General features: G+C 39.6%; 2 protein-coding genes across 3 annotated transcripts in view; both read left to right on the top strand.

Annotated features, from left to right (window-relative positions):
* The window catches only part of LOC114283086 (jasmonoyl--L-amino acid synthetase JAR4-like), a 43005-nt gene extending 28910 nt beyond the window's left edge, over nt 1–14095 (top strand). Inside the window, exon 5 of the mRNA XM_082868112.1 lies at nt 13814–14095. Coding sequence (XP_082724238.1) covers nt 13814–14095 — 282 coding nt within the window. The remainder of the gene's footprint in view (nt 1–13813) is intronic.
* LOC114283083 (methylesterase 10-like) overlaps nt 1–14853 on the top strand; it is a 297358-nt gene that overhangs the window by 181760 nt on the left and 100745 nt on the right. The gene's annotated exons all lie outside the window — the stretch shown is intronic.

The raw sequence follows: 14853 nt of genomic DNA, 5'->3' as shown, positions 1-14853 counted from the left end.
TGGGTAGCTCTCTATTTTGCTATTTTTTCTTGGCCATTAAGTGTTGCTTTGCTCACGAGAGTATGACAGTGTATTGGGTGCACTATAAAAAGTGTTTTTTTTTTTTTTTTTTTTTTTCGAGTTATATTATTATTTTTTATATATTTTTAAAAAATATTTAAAATATTTTTATTTAGATCATTTCAAACAACACTATAATAAAAGGAAGTAGGTAGGTAATTTAAGGGGTTTACAACATATGCAATTTATTATAAAAATGTATAATTTTATCGTAAAATTTCATAATATTAATTACAAAATGCATAATCTGATCACAAATTAGTATAAAAAAATGTCATAACTAAGATACAAAATTTTAAACATTTTTATTACATCAATTTATGATAAAATTATATATTTTTTAATTAATGTTACAAAATTTTATAATAAAATTATATATTTTTATGATAAGTAAATATAGTACGCACTCTAGAGAGGTATAGGATCTCTCCTGATTCATTTATTTATTCTCATCGCCGGTGACTGGAATTGCCAAATCTCAACCTTCTTTGTTTCGTATGAGTATCATATATCTACCATATTAAATTTGTAGCACCAAGACCAGAAATAATTAACCATTTAATATTTTATAAAAATATTTTTCCATTTCATATTGACAAAAAAATCCCAATACGTTGTGAAGTCTGTAACGCCCTCAAAATAATAACATTAAACCCATCAAATAAGACATTCATTGACATATGAAATAACCACATTCTTCTATTCATCAGAGTTTCATTACATAAGTATTACATGTTAACAACAAAAGCAAAATGCCCTACGGGCTTACAGCTTTCCAAGTTAACACTTGGTTACAACAAAAAGAGTACTAACTCATTTACACATTAAGCCCTTGGCTTGAATTTACATGTAATACATCAAAAATAAAACGACAAAAGTATGTCCGCCTCTAGCCTCCCAAGCTAGGTCCTTGGAGGTGGCATGCTACCTGTACTTGAAAATGATATTCCCATAGAGGGTGAGCCACAGCCCAGTAGAAATACACTAAACCAACCATGAACAATGACTAAAAGATTAGCAATTGATAGATGGCCAACACTGATACATCCACATAAATCACATTTTATGTCATCCGACTTATGAGTCCAAGTTACTTTTCATTTTCCCTTTTTCAACAGATATGCATATTAGCTCTATCATCATCTCAACAGATATGTATAACAACAATATCCCACATTCACAGACAAGCATATAAGCTATATCCACATTCTCAACAGATATGTATAACAACAATATCCCACATTCACAGATAAGCATATAAGCTATATCCACATTCTCAACAGATATGTATAACAACAATATCTCACATTCACAGATAAGCATATAAGCTATATCTATACTTCACAAAGATAAGCATATGAGCTCTATCTTCACTTCTCTAGACAAGCATATGAGCTGTATCTACGGAGTTCATCCCCTATCTTCTCCCAACACTATCCGGTTTAGAGGTACATCCCCTATCTTCTCCTAAACCGCGAAGTACATCCCCCATCTCCTCCTCTACACATAACGTATACAAACACATTGGTTCTATATACAATCACTCAATACATACAGTTAATGTATTCTATCAACCGTCAAATTCCATGACACATTCCATTGATTAGTTTCCGTTTGCCTAATTATCATGCATTGTCTACAACAATCACGACTATCCTCCATCGATAGCCCAAAGCAGTTATCTCTATATAGAAAATAAATACACAATGGATATTCAATCAACATTTCAATTCGGTGAGTGATAAATAATTCAACTACACCCCTTTAACCCCATACACTCCCAATCTCAATAATTCCATTTCATTTCCTCATTTCTCACAATTAATTACCCCAATTAATCAATCAATGTAATTAGGTCATTTTCCATAATTAACATTACAACCCTTAGGTCCCATTTTCATCAATGATTCAACATTTATTCCATTCCTCTATACCAAACATGCATCTAGGTTTATTATAAATAAAATCCAAACTTTTGTAAAATAACACAAAAGCCCCAAACTTTCACAAGACTACCAAACCAACCCCAACATCTCAAAATACCAAAATTTAAAGACAAAATCCATAGAGAGGAGTAGGATATCCCTACCTCAAATTCGGAGCTCCAAGGGAGAAGATGACAAAACCCAACGTGCTCCAAATCCCGAAATTTTCAGATTAAAATGTAGCCCTCGACGATCAACAACTTTTTTGTAAAGGCCAAAGATGAGCAAATCACTCCTACTAGATCAAAACCTAGAGAGAAGGTAGAGTTCTAGAGTGAGAGGCTCAACAATGGTGTTTTTGGAAAAGTAGGAGAGATAAGAAAAAGTGATTTGAAAAGTCAAAACACGGAACTTAAACCCAGTTGCCCCGCTCGAGCGTCAAACACCCCACTCGAGCGTCACTCACAGACTCCCGCTCGAGCGTCAACAATCCCGCTCGAGCAGCGGATACACACTCCCAGAACTTTTACAGAACCAGGTCTCCGCTCGAGCTTCCAACTCCCCGCTCGAGCGGCACTCACACAACCCCGCTCGAGCGTGGCCAACTCCACGCTCGAGCGTCCAACACTGCACAGGAAATACTGGCTGGGTGCAATTCCCGCTCGAGTGCCAAAACCCCCGCTCGAGCGGACAGGTCAAAATCTGGGCAACTAGTTTTGGTTTCTAAACTCAACCAATCTGTAACACACCTGCCCAACACATCCTATAACTCAAATACGAAGTAAAAGGATGTAAACAAGATAAAAATCAACTACCAACATCCACGGACACATGTCCGGATCACTGTACAACAAGGGTAAATCCGGGATCGCTATAACCTCCCCCCCTTAAAGAATTTCGTCCCCGAAATTAAGCACAAGTTTTCAAAAACAAGTTTTCCTCCATTCTAAACAATGTTACATTTCAACATTCAACAATCCGACCCATTATCGGTCACCCCCTCCCTTTAACAAGAGGCATTTCACAATATGTAAACAACATATGTACTTTCAACATGCATCAACATTACGCATTTCCTTTCCAATTTCAACAATATATTCAACATATATAATGTTACATCCAACTTCCATATGAGGCAAGTTCCAAAACATACTTCCAATAAACCAAACATTTTCAATGTTTCACAACTTAAGACATATATAAAAGCTCTTAAGTTCAACAATAGTTCAAAATCTAAATACAAGATTACATATCAACAAACAAGTCCGGATATTTTTCGCGGACTTCCAACTCACGTTCCCAAGTGGCTTCCTCCACTCCGTGATGTTTCCACAAGACTTTCACCAAAGGAATGGTCTTGCCACGCAGGACCTGATCCCGCCTATCCAAGACCCGAACCGATCTCTTCTCATACGAGGCATCCTCATCTACCTCTAAATCGGTCCAATCCAACACATGCGATGGATCCGGCTCATACTTCTGAAGCATACTCACATGAAACACGTCATGCACCCCGGACAACTGCGGCGGTAAGGCTAACTGATAAGCAACCTCGCCAATCCTCTCAAGAATATCAAAAGGACCAATAAACCGAGGGGATAACTTCCCACTCTTCCCAAACCTCATCAAGCCTCGCCTAGGTGATATCTTCAGAAAGACATGATCACCTACCTCAAACGCCAAAGGCCTCCTCCTACGGTCAGCATAAGATTTCTGACGACTCTGGGCTGTAACAAGCCTCCTACGGATAAGCTCAACTTTCTCCGTCGTCTCCCTAACCAACTCCGGACCCAACAAAGGTGCATCACCCACCTCGGCCCAACACACTGGAGACCTACACGGTCGGCCATACAAGGCCTCAAACGGTGCCATACCGATGCTAGACTGAAAACTGTTGTTGTAGGCAAACTCTACCAAGGGTAAGTGCCTCTCCCACGTCCCACTGAAGTCCAGGACACAACCCCGAAGCATATCCTCGAGGATCTGAATAGTACGCTCGGACTGCCCGTCAGTCTGAGAATGGTAAGCCGTACTAAAGGTCAACTTAGTGCCCAAGGCACTCTGCAAACTCTGCCACAACCTAGCAGTAAAACGAGGATCTCTATCTGAGACGATCGTCACTGGGACCCCGTGCAATCTCACTATGTCCCGAATATACAAGTCGGCAAGATGATCTACCGAATCTCTCGCGCGCATAGGAATGAAGTGCGCCGACTTAGTCAACCGGTCTACAACCACCCAAATAGCATCACTACCCCGCTGAGTCCTCAGAAGACCTACAACGAAGTCCATAGTGACATGCTCCCACTTCCATTCGGCAATAGGCAAGGGTTGCAACAAACCCGCTGGCCTCTGATGCTCGGCCTTCACTTGCTGGCAAGTAAGGCACTTCGATACGAAAACAGCCACATCTCTCTTCATGCCTCGCCACCAAAACTGGCGACCCAAATCCTGATACATCTTAGTACCTCCCGGATGCACCGAAAGGCGCGAATGATGAAACTCTCGGAGTACTTCCTCTTGGCAAGACTCCGGCACAAACAAATGGTCTCGGTATCTCACACTCAGGTCGGGATACACCATCAAACCCTTCTCAACCTTCCCACTGGAGATCTTCTCTCAGAGGGATTCTACTTCAAGGTCACCTCTCTGTGCCTCTAACACTCGTGTCACAAGTGTAGGCTGCGCAACAACAGAAAACAAGGCCGCAGCCTCAACGGATTCGCCCAGTAGTAAATCAAACTCGCCAAGTGCTCCTAACATCTCCCATTCTCGGATGGCTATACTAGCTACATCACTAATGGATTTCCTACTAAGGGCATCGGCCACAACATTGGCCTTTCCCGGATGATAATGCAATTCAAAATCATAATCCTCGATGAACTCCATCCACCTCCTCTGCCTCAAATTCAAGTCTCTCTGTGTAAACAGATACTTCAAACTCTTGTGGTCCGAGAACACCTCGAACTTCTCACCATAAAGGTAGTGCCTCCAGATTTTCAAGGCAAAGATCACAGCCGCTAACTCTAGGTCGTGTGTAGGGTAATTCTTCTCATGTATTTTCAACTGACGTGAGCCATAAGCTACCATGCTCCCCTCTTGCATTAACACACAACCCAAACCCCCTCGTGAGGCATCACAATAAACTGCATAACCCAACCCTCTCTCCGGAATAATCAACACTGGAGCGGTGGTCAATCTAACCTTCAGCTCTTGGAACGACTTTTCACAAGTCTCACTCCACACAAACTTGACCCCCTTCCGAGTCAGTCTAGTCAACGGTGGTGCTAACCTGGAGAAATCTCTCACAAACCGGCAGCAATACCCAGCCAATCCCAGAAAACTGCGGATCTCAAACACACTCTTAGGCTGTGCCCAGTCTTGCACTGCCTCTACCTTGGATGTATCAACAGACACTCCTTCCCCGGATACCACGTGGCCTAAGAATTTGACTTCCCTCAGCTAGAACTCACACTTCCCAAACTTGGCATACAGCCTATGGGCTCTAAGCAACTCAAACACCACTCGCAAGTGTTCCTCGTGCTCCTCCTCAGAAGGCGAATAGATAAGAATGTCGTCCACGAAAACGACTACAAATCGATCCAAGAATTCTCGAAAGATCCGGTTCATCAAGTCCATAAAGACTGCCGGTGCATTGGTAAGCCCAAATGGCATCACCAGAAACTCATAGTGGCCATACCGCGTACGGAATGCCGTCTTAGGAATATCCTCCTCCCTGACCCTCAACTGGTGGTAACCCGATCTCAAGTCTATTTTAGAGAAACAACGGGAACCCTTCAACTGGTCAAACAAATCATCTATACGGGGCATAGGGTACTTATTCTTAACCGTAGCCCGATTCAACTTCCGGTAGTCTATACACAATCTCAAGGCACCATCTTTCTTTTTAGCAAAGAGGGTCGGTGCTCCCCACGGTGAAACACTAGGGCGAACAAAACCCTTATTTAGCAATTCCTGGAGCTGAACTTTCAACTCAACCAACTCTGCTGGGGCAAAACGGTAAGGTGCCATAGAAATCGGTGCCGTGCCGGACACTAGATCAATAGAGAACTCTATCTCTCGGTGAGGTGGCAAACTAACAAGATCTTCGGGAAAGACATCCGAATACTCACAAACCACCCTCGGCAATACAATCTGGGTCTCATCACACTCACCACTCTCAAAGCTAGCAAGTAGACCACTAAGCTCACTTCGCCCTCGCGAATCATACCCCGGTGGCAAAACACTACCAACTCGGTCTCCCAAGAAATGGAACCACTCCCCGCTCAAGGTACATAACGTGACCCTCTGGCGGTAGCAATCGATAACAGCCCGGTATGACAATAGCCAGTCCATACCCAAAATAACATCAAAACCCTTCATGGGCATGACAACAAACGGAAAAGGAAGCCTATGGTCGGCGACTTCTATATCACAACCTCTAACACCCTGTTTCAGGATCAACTCACCACCAAGAGGTGACACTACACAAATAGGAGATGCTAACTGTGCCAACTCCAATTCTAAAACAGATGCAAATGCAGCAGATACAAAAGAATGAGATGCACCCGTGTTAATCAACACACTAGCAACCGAGTTGCAAAACAGAAAAGTACCTCTCACTACCGATGGAGCCGGTACTAAATCCTGCGCGGTAACAGCATACGTGCGCCCCGTAGGCCCCTGGTCTACCTGCTCACCTCTAGGAGCAAAAGACTGCTGTACAGACTGGGACGACGAAGCCCCCGGATTGGCCCTCGAGGCCTGCACAGACTGAGCTGGCTGAAAACTCTGCGTCTGCTTGGAACTAGACGCTCCCGACGTGGCACTCAACTGCGGGCAAAACCTCTTCAGGTGCCCAGGCTGTCCACACTGATAACAAGACAAGGGCTGCTCCCTGCCCAAACTCTGACTCTGCAGTCTAGCTGAAGAAGAAGCAGCTCTCTGACCCCCACCCTTCTGCGGGCAAACTGAAACCTTGTGACCCAGCTGGCCACACTTGTAACAAGCAAACTCCCCCTGATTGCCTCTCCCCGAGCCTGCACTCGGCACTGGAAAGGTCGATCTAGAAACTGCACCCTGAGACTGCTGAGGGTTATAACCCTTCTGTCTTCTGCCATCACCCTGGCCATCTTGGCCCCTCTTGGAGCCCCTCTGCTCTTCCTCCTCTTCCTGCATTATAATTTCCATATGAGCAGCGGCATCTACCTGGTGTCTATACTCTCGAATGTAAGACCCACCAACTCTCAACTTGAGGCCCCGCCTCAACTTCAGCTCAAACTCATAGCAACGGCGTTCCTCAGAGGCCACCAGTTCAGGTGCAAACCTGGACAGACTGGTAAAAGTAGCATCAAACTCGGCCACTGACAAGCCCTGCTGTTTAAGCCGGCTAAACTGATTCCTCAGCTTCTCCCTAGCTGCTACAGACAAAAACCTCTCCTCAAAAGCATTCACAAACGCCTCCCATGTACCACCAACACGAGCCTTCTCGTACTTCCACCATTGACCTACATCTCCCTTCAGTTGGAAGGATGCCAAGGTCACTTTCAGTGCTCCGTCCTCGATGCCAAGCATCTCGAACGTCTTACTCATTTGCTCTAGTCACTCATCAGCCTTCAGTGGCTCCTTCGGATCCCCGATAAATTCATCTGGATTAGACCGGAAAAACTCCCTCTTCAAGAAAGAAGGCCCTGCCTCAGCTGCCTGATTCCTAGCTCTAAGAATACCCAAAGCTCCTGCTATCTCTCTGGCCAAGGCACCTATGGCCTGCTGACCCGCTGGCTCGGCCACATTGGCCTGACCAACTCCCTCCTGTACTGCCAGAACCTCCTCCGGTAACAGTATTTCCTGCCTCGCAGGTCTACCACGCCTAGCACCTCTTCCTCATCCTGACATCCTAATAAAGGTAATGCAGAACGTTAGCACATTCATAAATGTGCCGAAACTAAACACTCACGTCCTAATGCATGGACAACTGTGATTCACTCCACGTAATCACATAAACACATAAGCACTTATAATGACAGTCCCGAGGCATTAATAGAGTTCCGGTTAGAAACAGCATTGATCAAGTGCCTTTCCAACAAGACTCCCAGAAACCCAAGGATCTAATCAACATCCTAGAAACTAAATCCCATACCCAAATAAACACATAAGCATGTTATCAATTAAGCACATAGCATATGACACTACATCTAAGTCTCTATCAAGCGAGACAAACCCATTGTGATCCTGATCACTTCCCACGTACCCAAAGTATTCGAACCCGGTACGCTCTGATACCAAGTTGTAACGCCCTCAAAATAATAACATTAAATCCATCAAATAAGACATTCATTGACATATGAAATAACCACATTCTTCTATTCATCAGGGTTTCATTACATAAGTATTACATGTTAACAACAAAAGCAAAATGCCCTACGGGCTTACAGCTTTCCAAGTTAACACTTGGTTACAACAAAAGGAGTACTAACTCATTTACACATTAAGCCCTTGGCTTGAATTTACATGTAATACATCAAAAATAAAATGACAAAAGTATGTCCGCCTCTAGCCTCCCAAGCTAGGTCCTTGGAGGTGGCATGCTACCTGTACCTGAAAATGATATTCCCATAGAGGGTGAGCCACAGCCCAGTAGAAATACACTAAACCAACCATGAACAATGACTAAAAGATTAGCAATTGATAGATGGCCAACACTGATACATCCACATAAATCACATTTTATGTCATCCGACTTATGAGTCCAAGTTACTTTTCATTTTCCCTTTTTCAACAGATATGCATATTAGCTCTATCATCATCTCAACAGATATGTATAACAACAATATCCCACATTCACAGACAAGCATATAAGCTATATCCACATTCTCAACAGATATGTATAACAACAATATCCCACATTCACAGATAAGCATATAAGCTATATCCACATTCTCAACAGATATGTATAACAACAATATCCCACATTCACAGATAAGCATATAAGCTATATCTATACTTCACAAAGATAAGCATATGAGCTCTATCTTCACTTCTCTAGACAAGCATATGAGCTGTATCTACAGAGTTCATCCCCTATCTTCTCCCAACACTATCCGGTTTAGAGGTACATCCCCTATCTTCCCCTAAACCGCGGAGTACATCCCCCATCTCCTCCTCTACACATAACGTATACAAACACATTGGTTCTATATACAATCACTCAATACATACAGTTAATGTATTCTATCAACCGTCAAATTCCATGACCCATTCCATTGATTAGTTTCCGTTTGCCTAATCATCATGCATTGTCTACAACAATCACGACTATCCTCCATCGATAGCCCAAAGCAGTTATCTCTATACATAAAATAAATGCACAATGGATATTCAATCAACATTTCAATTCGGTGAGTGATAAATAATTCAACTACACCCCTTTAACCCCATACACTCCCAATCTCAACAATTCCATTTCATTTCCTCATTTCTCACAATTAATTACCCCAATTAATCAATCAATGTAATTAGGTCATTTTCCATAATTAACATTACAACCCTTAGGTCCCATTTTCATCAATGATTCAACATTTATTCCATTCCTCTATACCAAACATGCATCTAGGTTTATTATAAATAAAACCCAAACTTTTGTAAAATAACACAAAAGCCCCAAACTTTCACAAGATTACCAAACCAACCCCAACATCTCAAAATACCAAAATTTAATGACAAAATCCATAGAGAGGAGTAGGATATCCCTACCTCAAATTCGGAGCTCCAAGGGAGAAGATGACAAAACCCAACGTGCTCCAAATCCCGAAATTTTCAGATTAAAATGTAGCCCTCGACGATCAACAACTTTTTTGTAAAGGCCAAAGATGAGCAAATCACTCCTACTAGATCAAAACCTAGAGAGAAGGTAGAGTTCTAGAGTGAGAGGATCAACAATGGTGTTTTTGGAAAAGTAGGAGAGAGAAGAAAAAGTGATTTGAAAAGTCAAAACACGGAACTTAAACCCAGTCGCCCCGCTCGAGCGTCAAACACCCCGCTCGAGCGTCACTCACAGACTCCCGCTCGAGCGTCAACAATCCCGATCGAGCGGCGGATACACACTCCCAGAACTTTTACAGAACCAGGTCTCCGCTCGAGCTTCCAACTCCCCGCTCGAGCGGCACTCACACAACCCCGCTCGAGCGGCCAACTCCACGCTCGAGCGTCTAACACTGCACAGGAAATACTGGATGGGTGCAATTCCCGCTCGAGCGCCAAAACGCCCGCTCGAGCGGACAGGTCAAAATCTGGGCAACTAGTTTTGGTTTTTAAACTCAACCAATCTGTAACAAACCTGCCCAACACATCCTATAACTCAAATACGAAGTTAAAGGATGTAAACAAGATAAAAATCAACTACCAACATCCACGGACACATGTTCGGATCACTGTACAACAAGGGTAAATCCGGGATCGCTATAGAGTCGTCCTTGTTGCTCATGTTAAGGATGGGGTGAAGGTCACACAAGGGCCACATAGTTAGAACAATGGCAAGGGTATTGTCGTAAATTCATTGTTTCAATAACCTTTGTTATCTGTGTAAGTGGTATTTCAAAAATTAAAGGGAATGACAGTGATAAAAAAGTATACTTTTATATTGGTTTCATTTATATCGGTAAAAATTGAAATTGAAACAGATTGTATATTAAATCTAAGAAAAAGAAAGAAAGAAAGAAACAGATTGTATATGTCATGAAAAATATACCAAAAATGGAAATCTGGATGACAAATTCTAGGGGCATGGGTAGCTCTCCATTTTGCTATTTTTTCTTGGCCATTAAGTGCTGCTCTGCTCACGATAGTATAAATAAGGTCAGTAGGTAGCTTTTTTGTTTTTTTGGGTAGAAAAGGTGGCAGATAAAATAGAACTAGAAATAAAGTTTACGAAGTCTGGGTAATTAACACCCCTAACAATGGGTAGCTCTCTATTTTGCTATTTTTTCTTGGCCATTAAGTGTTGCTTTGCTCACGAGAGTATGACAGGGTATTGGGTGCACTATAAAAAGTGTTTTTTTTTTTTTTCGAGTTATATTATTATTTTTATATATTTTTAAAAAATATTTAAAATATTTTTATTTAGATCATTTCAAACAACACTATAATAAAAGGAAGTAGGTAGGTAATTTAAGGGGTTTACAACATATGCAATTTATTATAAAAATGTATAATTTTATCGTAAAATTTCATAATATTAATTACAAAATGTATAATCTGATCACAAATTAGTATTAAAAAAATGTCATAACTCAGATACAAAATTTTAAACATTTTTATTACGTCAATTTATGATAAAATTATATATTTTTTAATTAATGTTACAAAATTTTATAATAAAATTATATATTTTTATGATAAGTACATATAGTACGCACTCTAGAGAGGTATAGGATCTCTCCTGATTCATTTATTTATTCTCATCGCCGGTGACTGGAATTGCCAAATCTCAACCTTCTTTGTTTCGTATGAGTATCATATATCTACCATATTAAATTTGTAGCACCAAGACCAGAAATAATTAACCATTTAATATTTTATAAAAATATTTTTCCATTTCATATTGAAAAAAAAATCCCAATACGTTGTGGAGTCGTCCTTGTTGCTCATGTTAAGGATGGGGTGAAGGTCACACAAGGGCCACATAGTAAGAACAATGGCAAGGGTATTGTCGTAAATTCATTGTTTCAATAACCTGTGTTATCTGTGTAAGTGGGGAGCTTCTATTTACACACACTATATCCTCTTTTCTCACACACTTAATGAGTGTGTGTGTTAGAGAGTTATGTGTGGAAGATGTGTATAGAGAGAGGTATATGTGTGTAAATAGATGCTCCCGTGTAAGTGGTATTTCAAAAATTAAAGGGAATGATAGTGATAAAAAGTATACTTTTATGTTGGTTTCATTTATATCGGTAAAAATTGAAATTGAAACAGATTGTATATTAAATCTAAGAAAAAGAAAGAAAGAAAGAAACAGATTGTATATGTCATGAAAAATATACCAAAAATGGAAATCTGGATGACAAATTTTAGGTGCATGGGTAGCTCTCTATTTTGCTATTTTTTCTTGGCCATTTCTTATTGCTCTGCTCACGATAGGATAAATAAGGTAAGTAGGTATCTTTTTTGTTTTTTTTTTTTTTTGTTTTTTTGTTTTTTTGGGTAGAAAAGATGGCAGATAAAATAGAACTAGAGATAAAGTTTACAAAGTCTGGGTAATTAACACCCCTAACATCATCAAATAATTAATTGCAAAGGTGGGTGGGTGGGTGGGTGGTTGGTGATTCAATGGGTAGCTCTCTATTTTGCTATTTTTTCTTGGCCATTAAGTGCTGCTTTGCTCACGAGAGTATGAGAGTGTTTTGGTGCACTATAAAAGTGTATTTTTTTTTTAGTTATATTATCTTTTTTTTTATATCTTTTTTAAAAAAAATAAAAAAATATTTTTATTTAGATTATTTTAAATAACCTCATAAATAAAGAAAATAGGTAGCTAATTTAAGGGGTTTACGTCATATGCAATTTATTATAAAAATGTATAATTTTATCATAAAATTTTATAATATTAATTACAAAATGCATAATCTAGTCACAAATTAGTGTTAAAAAATGTCATAACCAAGATACAAAATTTTAAACATTTTTATTACATCAATTTATGATGAAATTATATATATTTTTTTAATTAATATTACAAAATTTTATAATAAAATAAGTACATATAGTACACACTCTGTAGTGGTGTATAGCATCTCTCCTGATTCATTTATTTATCAACAATGGTATATCTTTCTAAAATTAGAGTCTAATTGAGCTCTAGTGAGATGAAAAAAAAAAAAAAAACACAAGGCCTAAATATCATATTAGATGGGCCCCACATAAATATGAGAGCTATTAGAACTTACAAATTAAAGTTTTAAAACATTTTTGTTTATTTATCATCATCGCCGGTGACTGGAATTGCCAAATCTCAACCCTTCTTTGTTTCGTATAGGTATAGATATAGGTTAGCTATTTGTGTATATAGTTCTAAGGGGAATTACATTGAGTTGTGTCAGTCAAAAATTATTTAAAAAATAAAAAAAAAATGTTATAAATACTAATAATTAATAACATAAATTTTTGGGGGTAAATTTTACTTTATTTTCCTTTGGTTTGGGTCCTGTGCAGTTTATCCCCTTAATATTTGGAAATAACCACATAACCTCTATTTGATTGATAGACTAAATTGCACAGTTAAATATTGTTAAACATTCCGTTCAACTTAACATTAAGTGTGAAACCCGTGGCAAACAGAAGGATTATATAGTCAATTTCAAATTTGAAAGGGGTAAAGCGCACATAAAATAAAACACATGGGTCAAAGTGTATTTTTCCTTCTAAAGAAATGATGAAAATATAGGGGTATTTTAGTCTTTTTTATTAAATTGTTAACAGTCTTAACGGTACACTTCAGTTTACAAACCACAAAGGGTTATATTGTCATTTTCAAACGTTAAGAGCATAAACTGCACAGAGTGATTCTACTTACACGACTAGTTCGATTATATGGCAAAATGGAAAAGGTAAATTGAATTAAAGACCTAACCTTTGGTTAAAACAAATGCATTTATACTATTTTCCTAATTAGGTTATTCAAAATTTTTAATTGAATAACAATAAATATAAATAAATTTCTTAAAATTATTATTATTTTTTTTTTAATTTGATAAGAAGACAATGGTCATCTCAAATGCAAAATTTTCTTATAATAATGAGATTTGAGCCTAATTGGGTTGGGATTCATGCAGGACCTGGAATTAGCGAAGACGTTAGTGAGGCCCAACGGGATGTTCTTTGATGACGTGGCCAAGGAATCGCTTCTAACAGAAGCGAGATACGGGTCGATGAGTCGGGTTTACATAGTGTGTGAAGTAGACCAACTTATGAAACCCGAATTTCAGAGATGGATTATTCAGAATAGCCCACCTGATGAAGTCAAGTCCATTGCAAATGCTGACCACATGATCATCCTATCTAAACCCAAGGAGCTTTGCCACTGTTTGCAGGAGATTTCTCAGAAATATCATTGATTTTACTTGAGTGTTTTAATAGATTAAGCTCTATTTGGTAATCTCTAAATAAACCGTTTTTTTAATTAAAATAGTCAAAAGTTAAAAAGTCTATTGGTTTGTTTAGTTATAATTTAAAACAACTTTTTCATTAAAAAATAATAAATTTGAGAATGTTAGAGACTTACCCTTGAAGAGAAAAAGGCCAGCAGCTTCTGGACCAAAATAGTGAGTCTTCAATCTCTAAAAGTCAGCTCCAAGGTGCTTGGATGGATGGTGGAGGTGTTGTGCTAGGAGGTGTAGTGTAAATGGCCAAGAATAATGGAGTTTGGAGGCTTGGGATGTAGAGATATATGGTGAAGTGTATCTATCTTGAGACCAAAATGTTCAACCCTTGCAAGTGGAGAGGAGGGTTGGTTTTATAGAAGAGGAGGTCCAAGACTTCTTGGAGAAGCCTCAAGCAAAGGGACCAAGCTTCCAAAAGAAGCTAAACCAAAAGGGTCAAGCTTCTTGAGGAAGCTAGACCAAAGGGGTCAAGCTTCCTCAAGAAGCTTGACAAAAGGTCAAGCTTCTCTTAGAAGCTAAGCAAAAAGGACCAAACTTCCTTAAGAAGCCAAACAAAAGGGTCAAACCCGGAGCAAATGCCTCCCAGCTGGCATAGCTGTATGCAACTCAAGAAGGTCAAAAAGGAGATGGCTGGCCAACCAGTTCAAGTGGTCGGCCGACTACTTGCCCTGGTCGGCCGACCAGGGGTCAAAAGGGTCAACAAGAAAGGTGGT

The sequence above is a fragment of the Camellia sinensis genome, chromosome 5 (assembly GCF_055761805.1).
Source record: "Camellia sinensis isolate YWXY chromosome 5, ASM5576180v1, whole genome shotgun sequence".
In the NCBI taxonomy this organism is placed as follows: Eukaryota; Viridiplantae; Streptophyta; class Magnoliopsida; order Ericales; family Theaceae; genus Camellia; species Camellia sinensis.
Note: the sequence above shows the minus strand (reverse complement) of the source record. Positions and strands in the feature narration are given on the sequence as shown.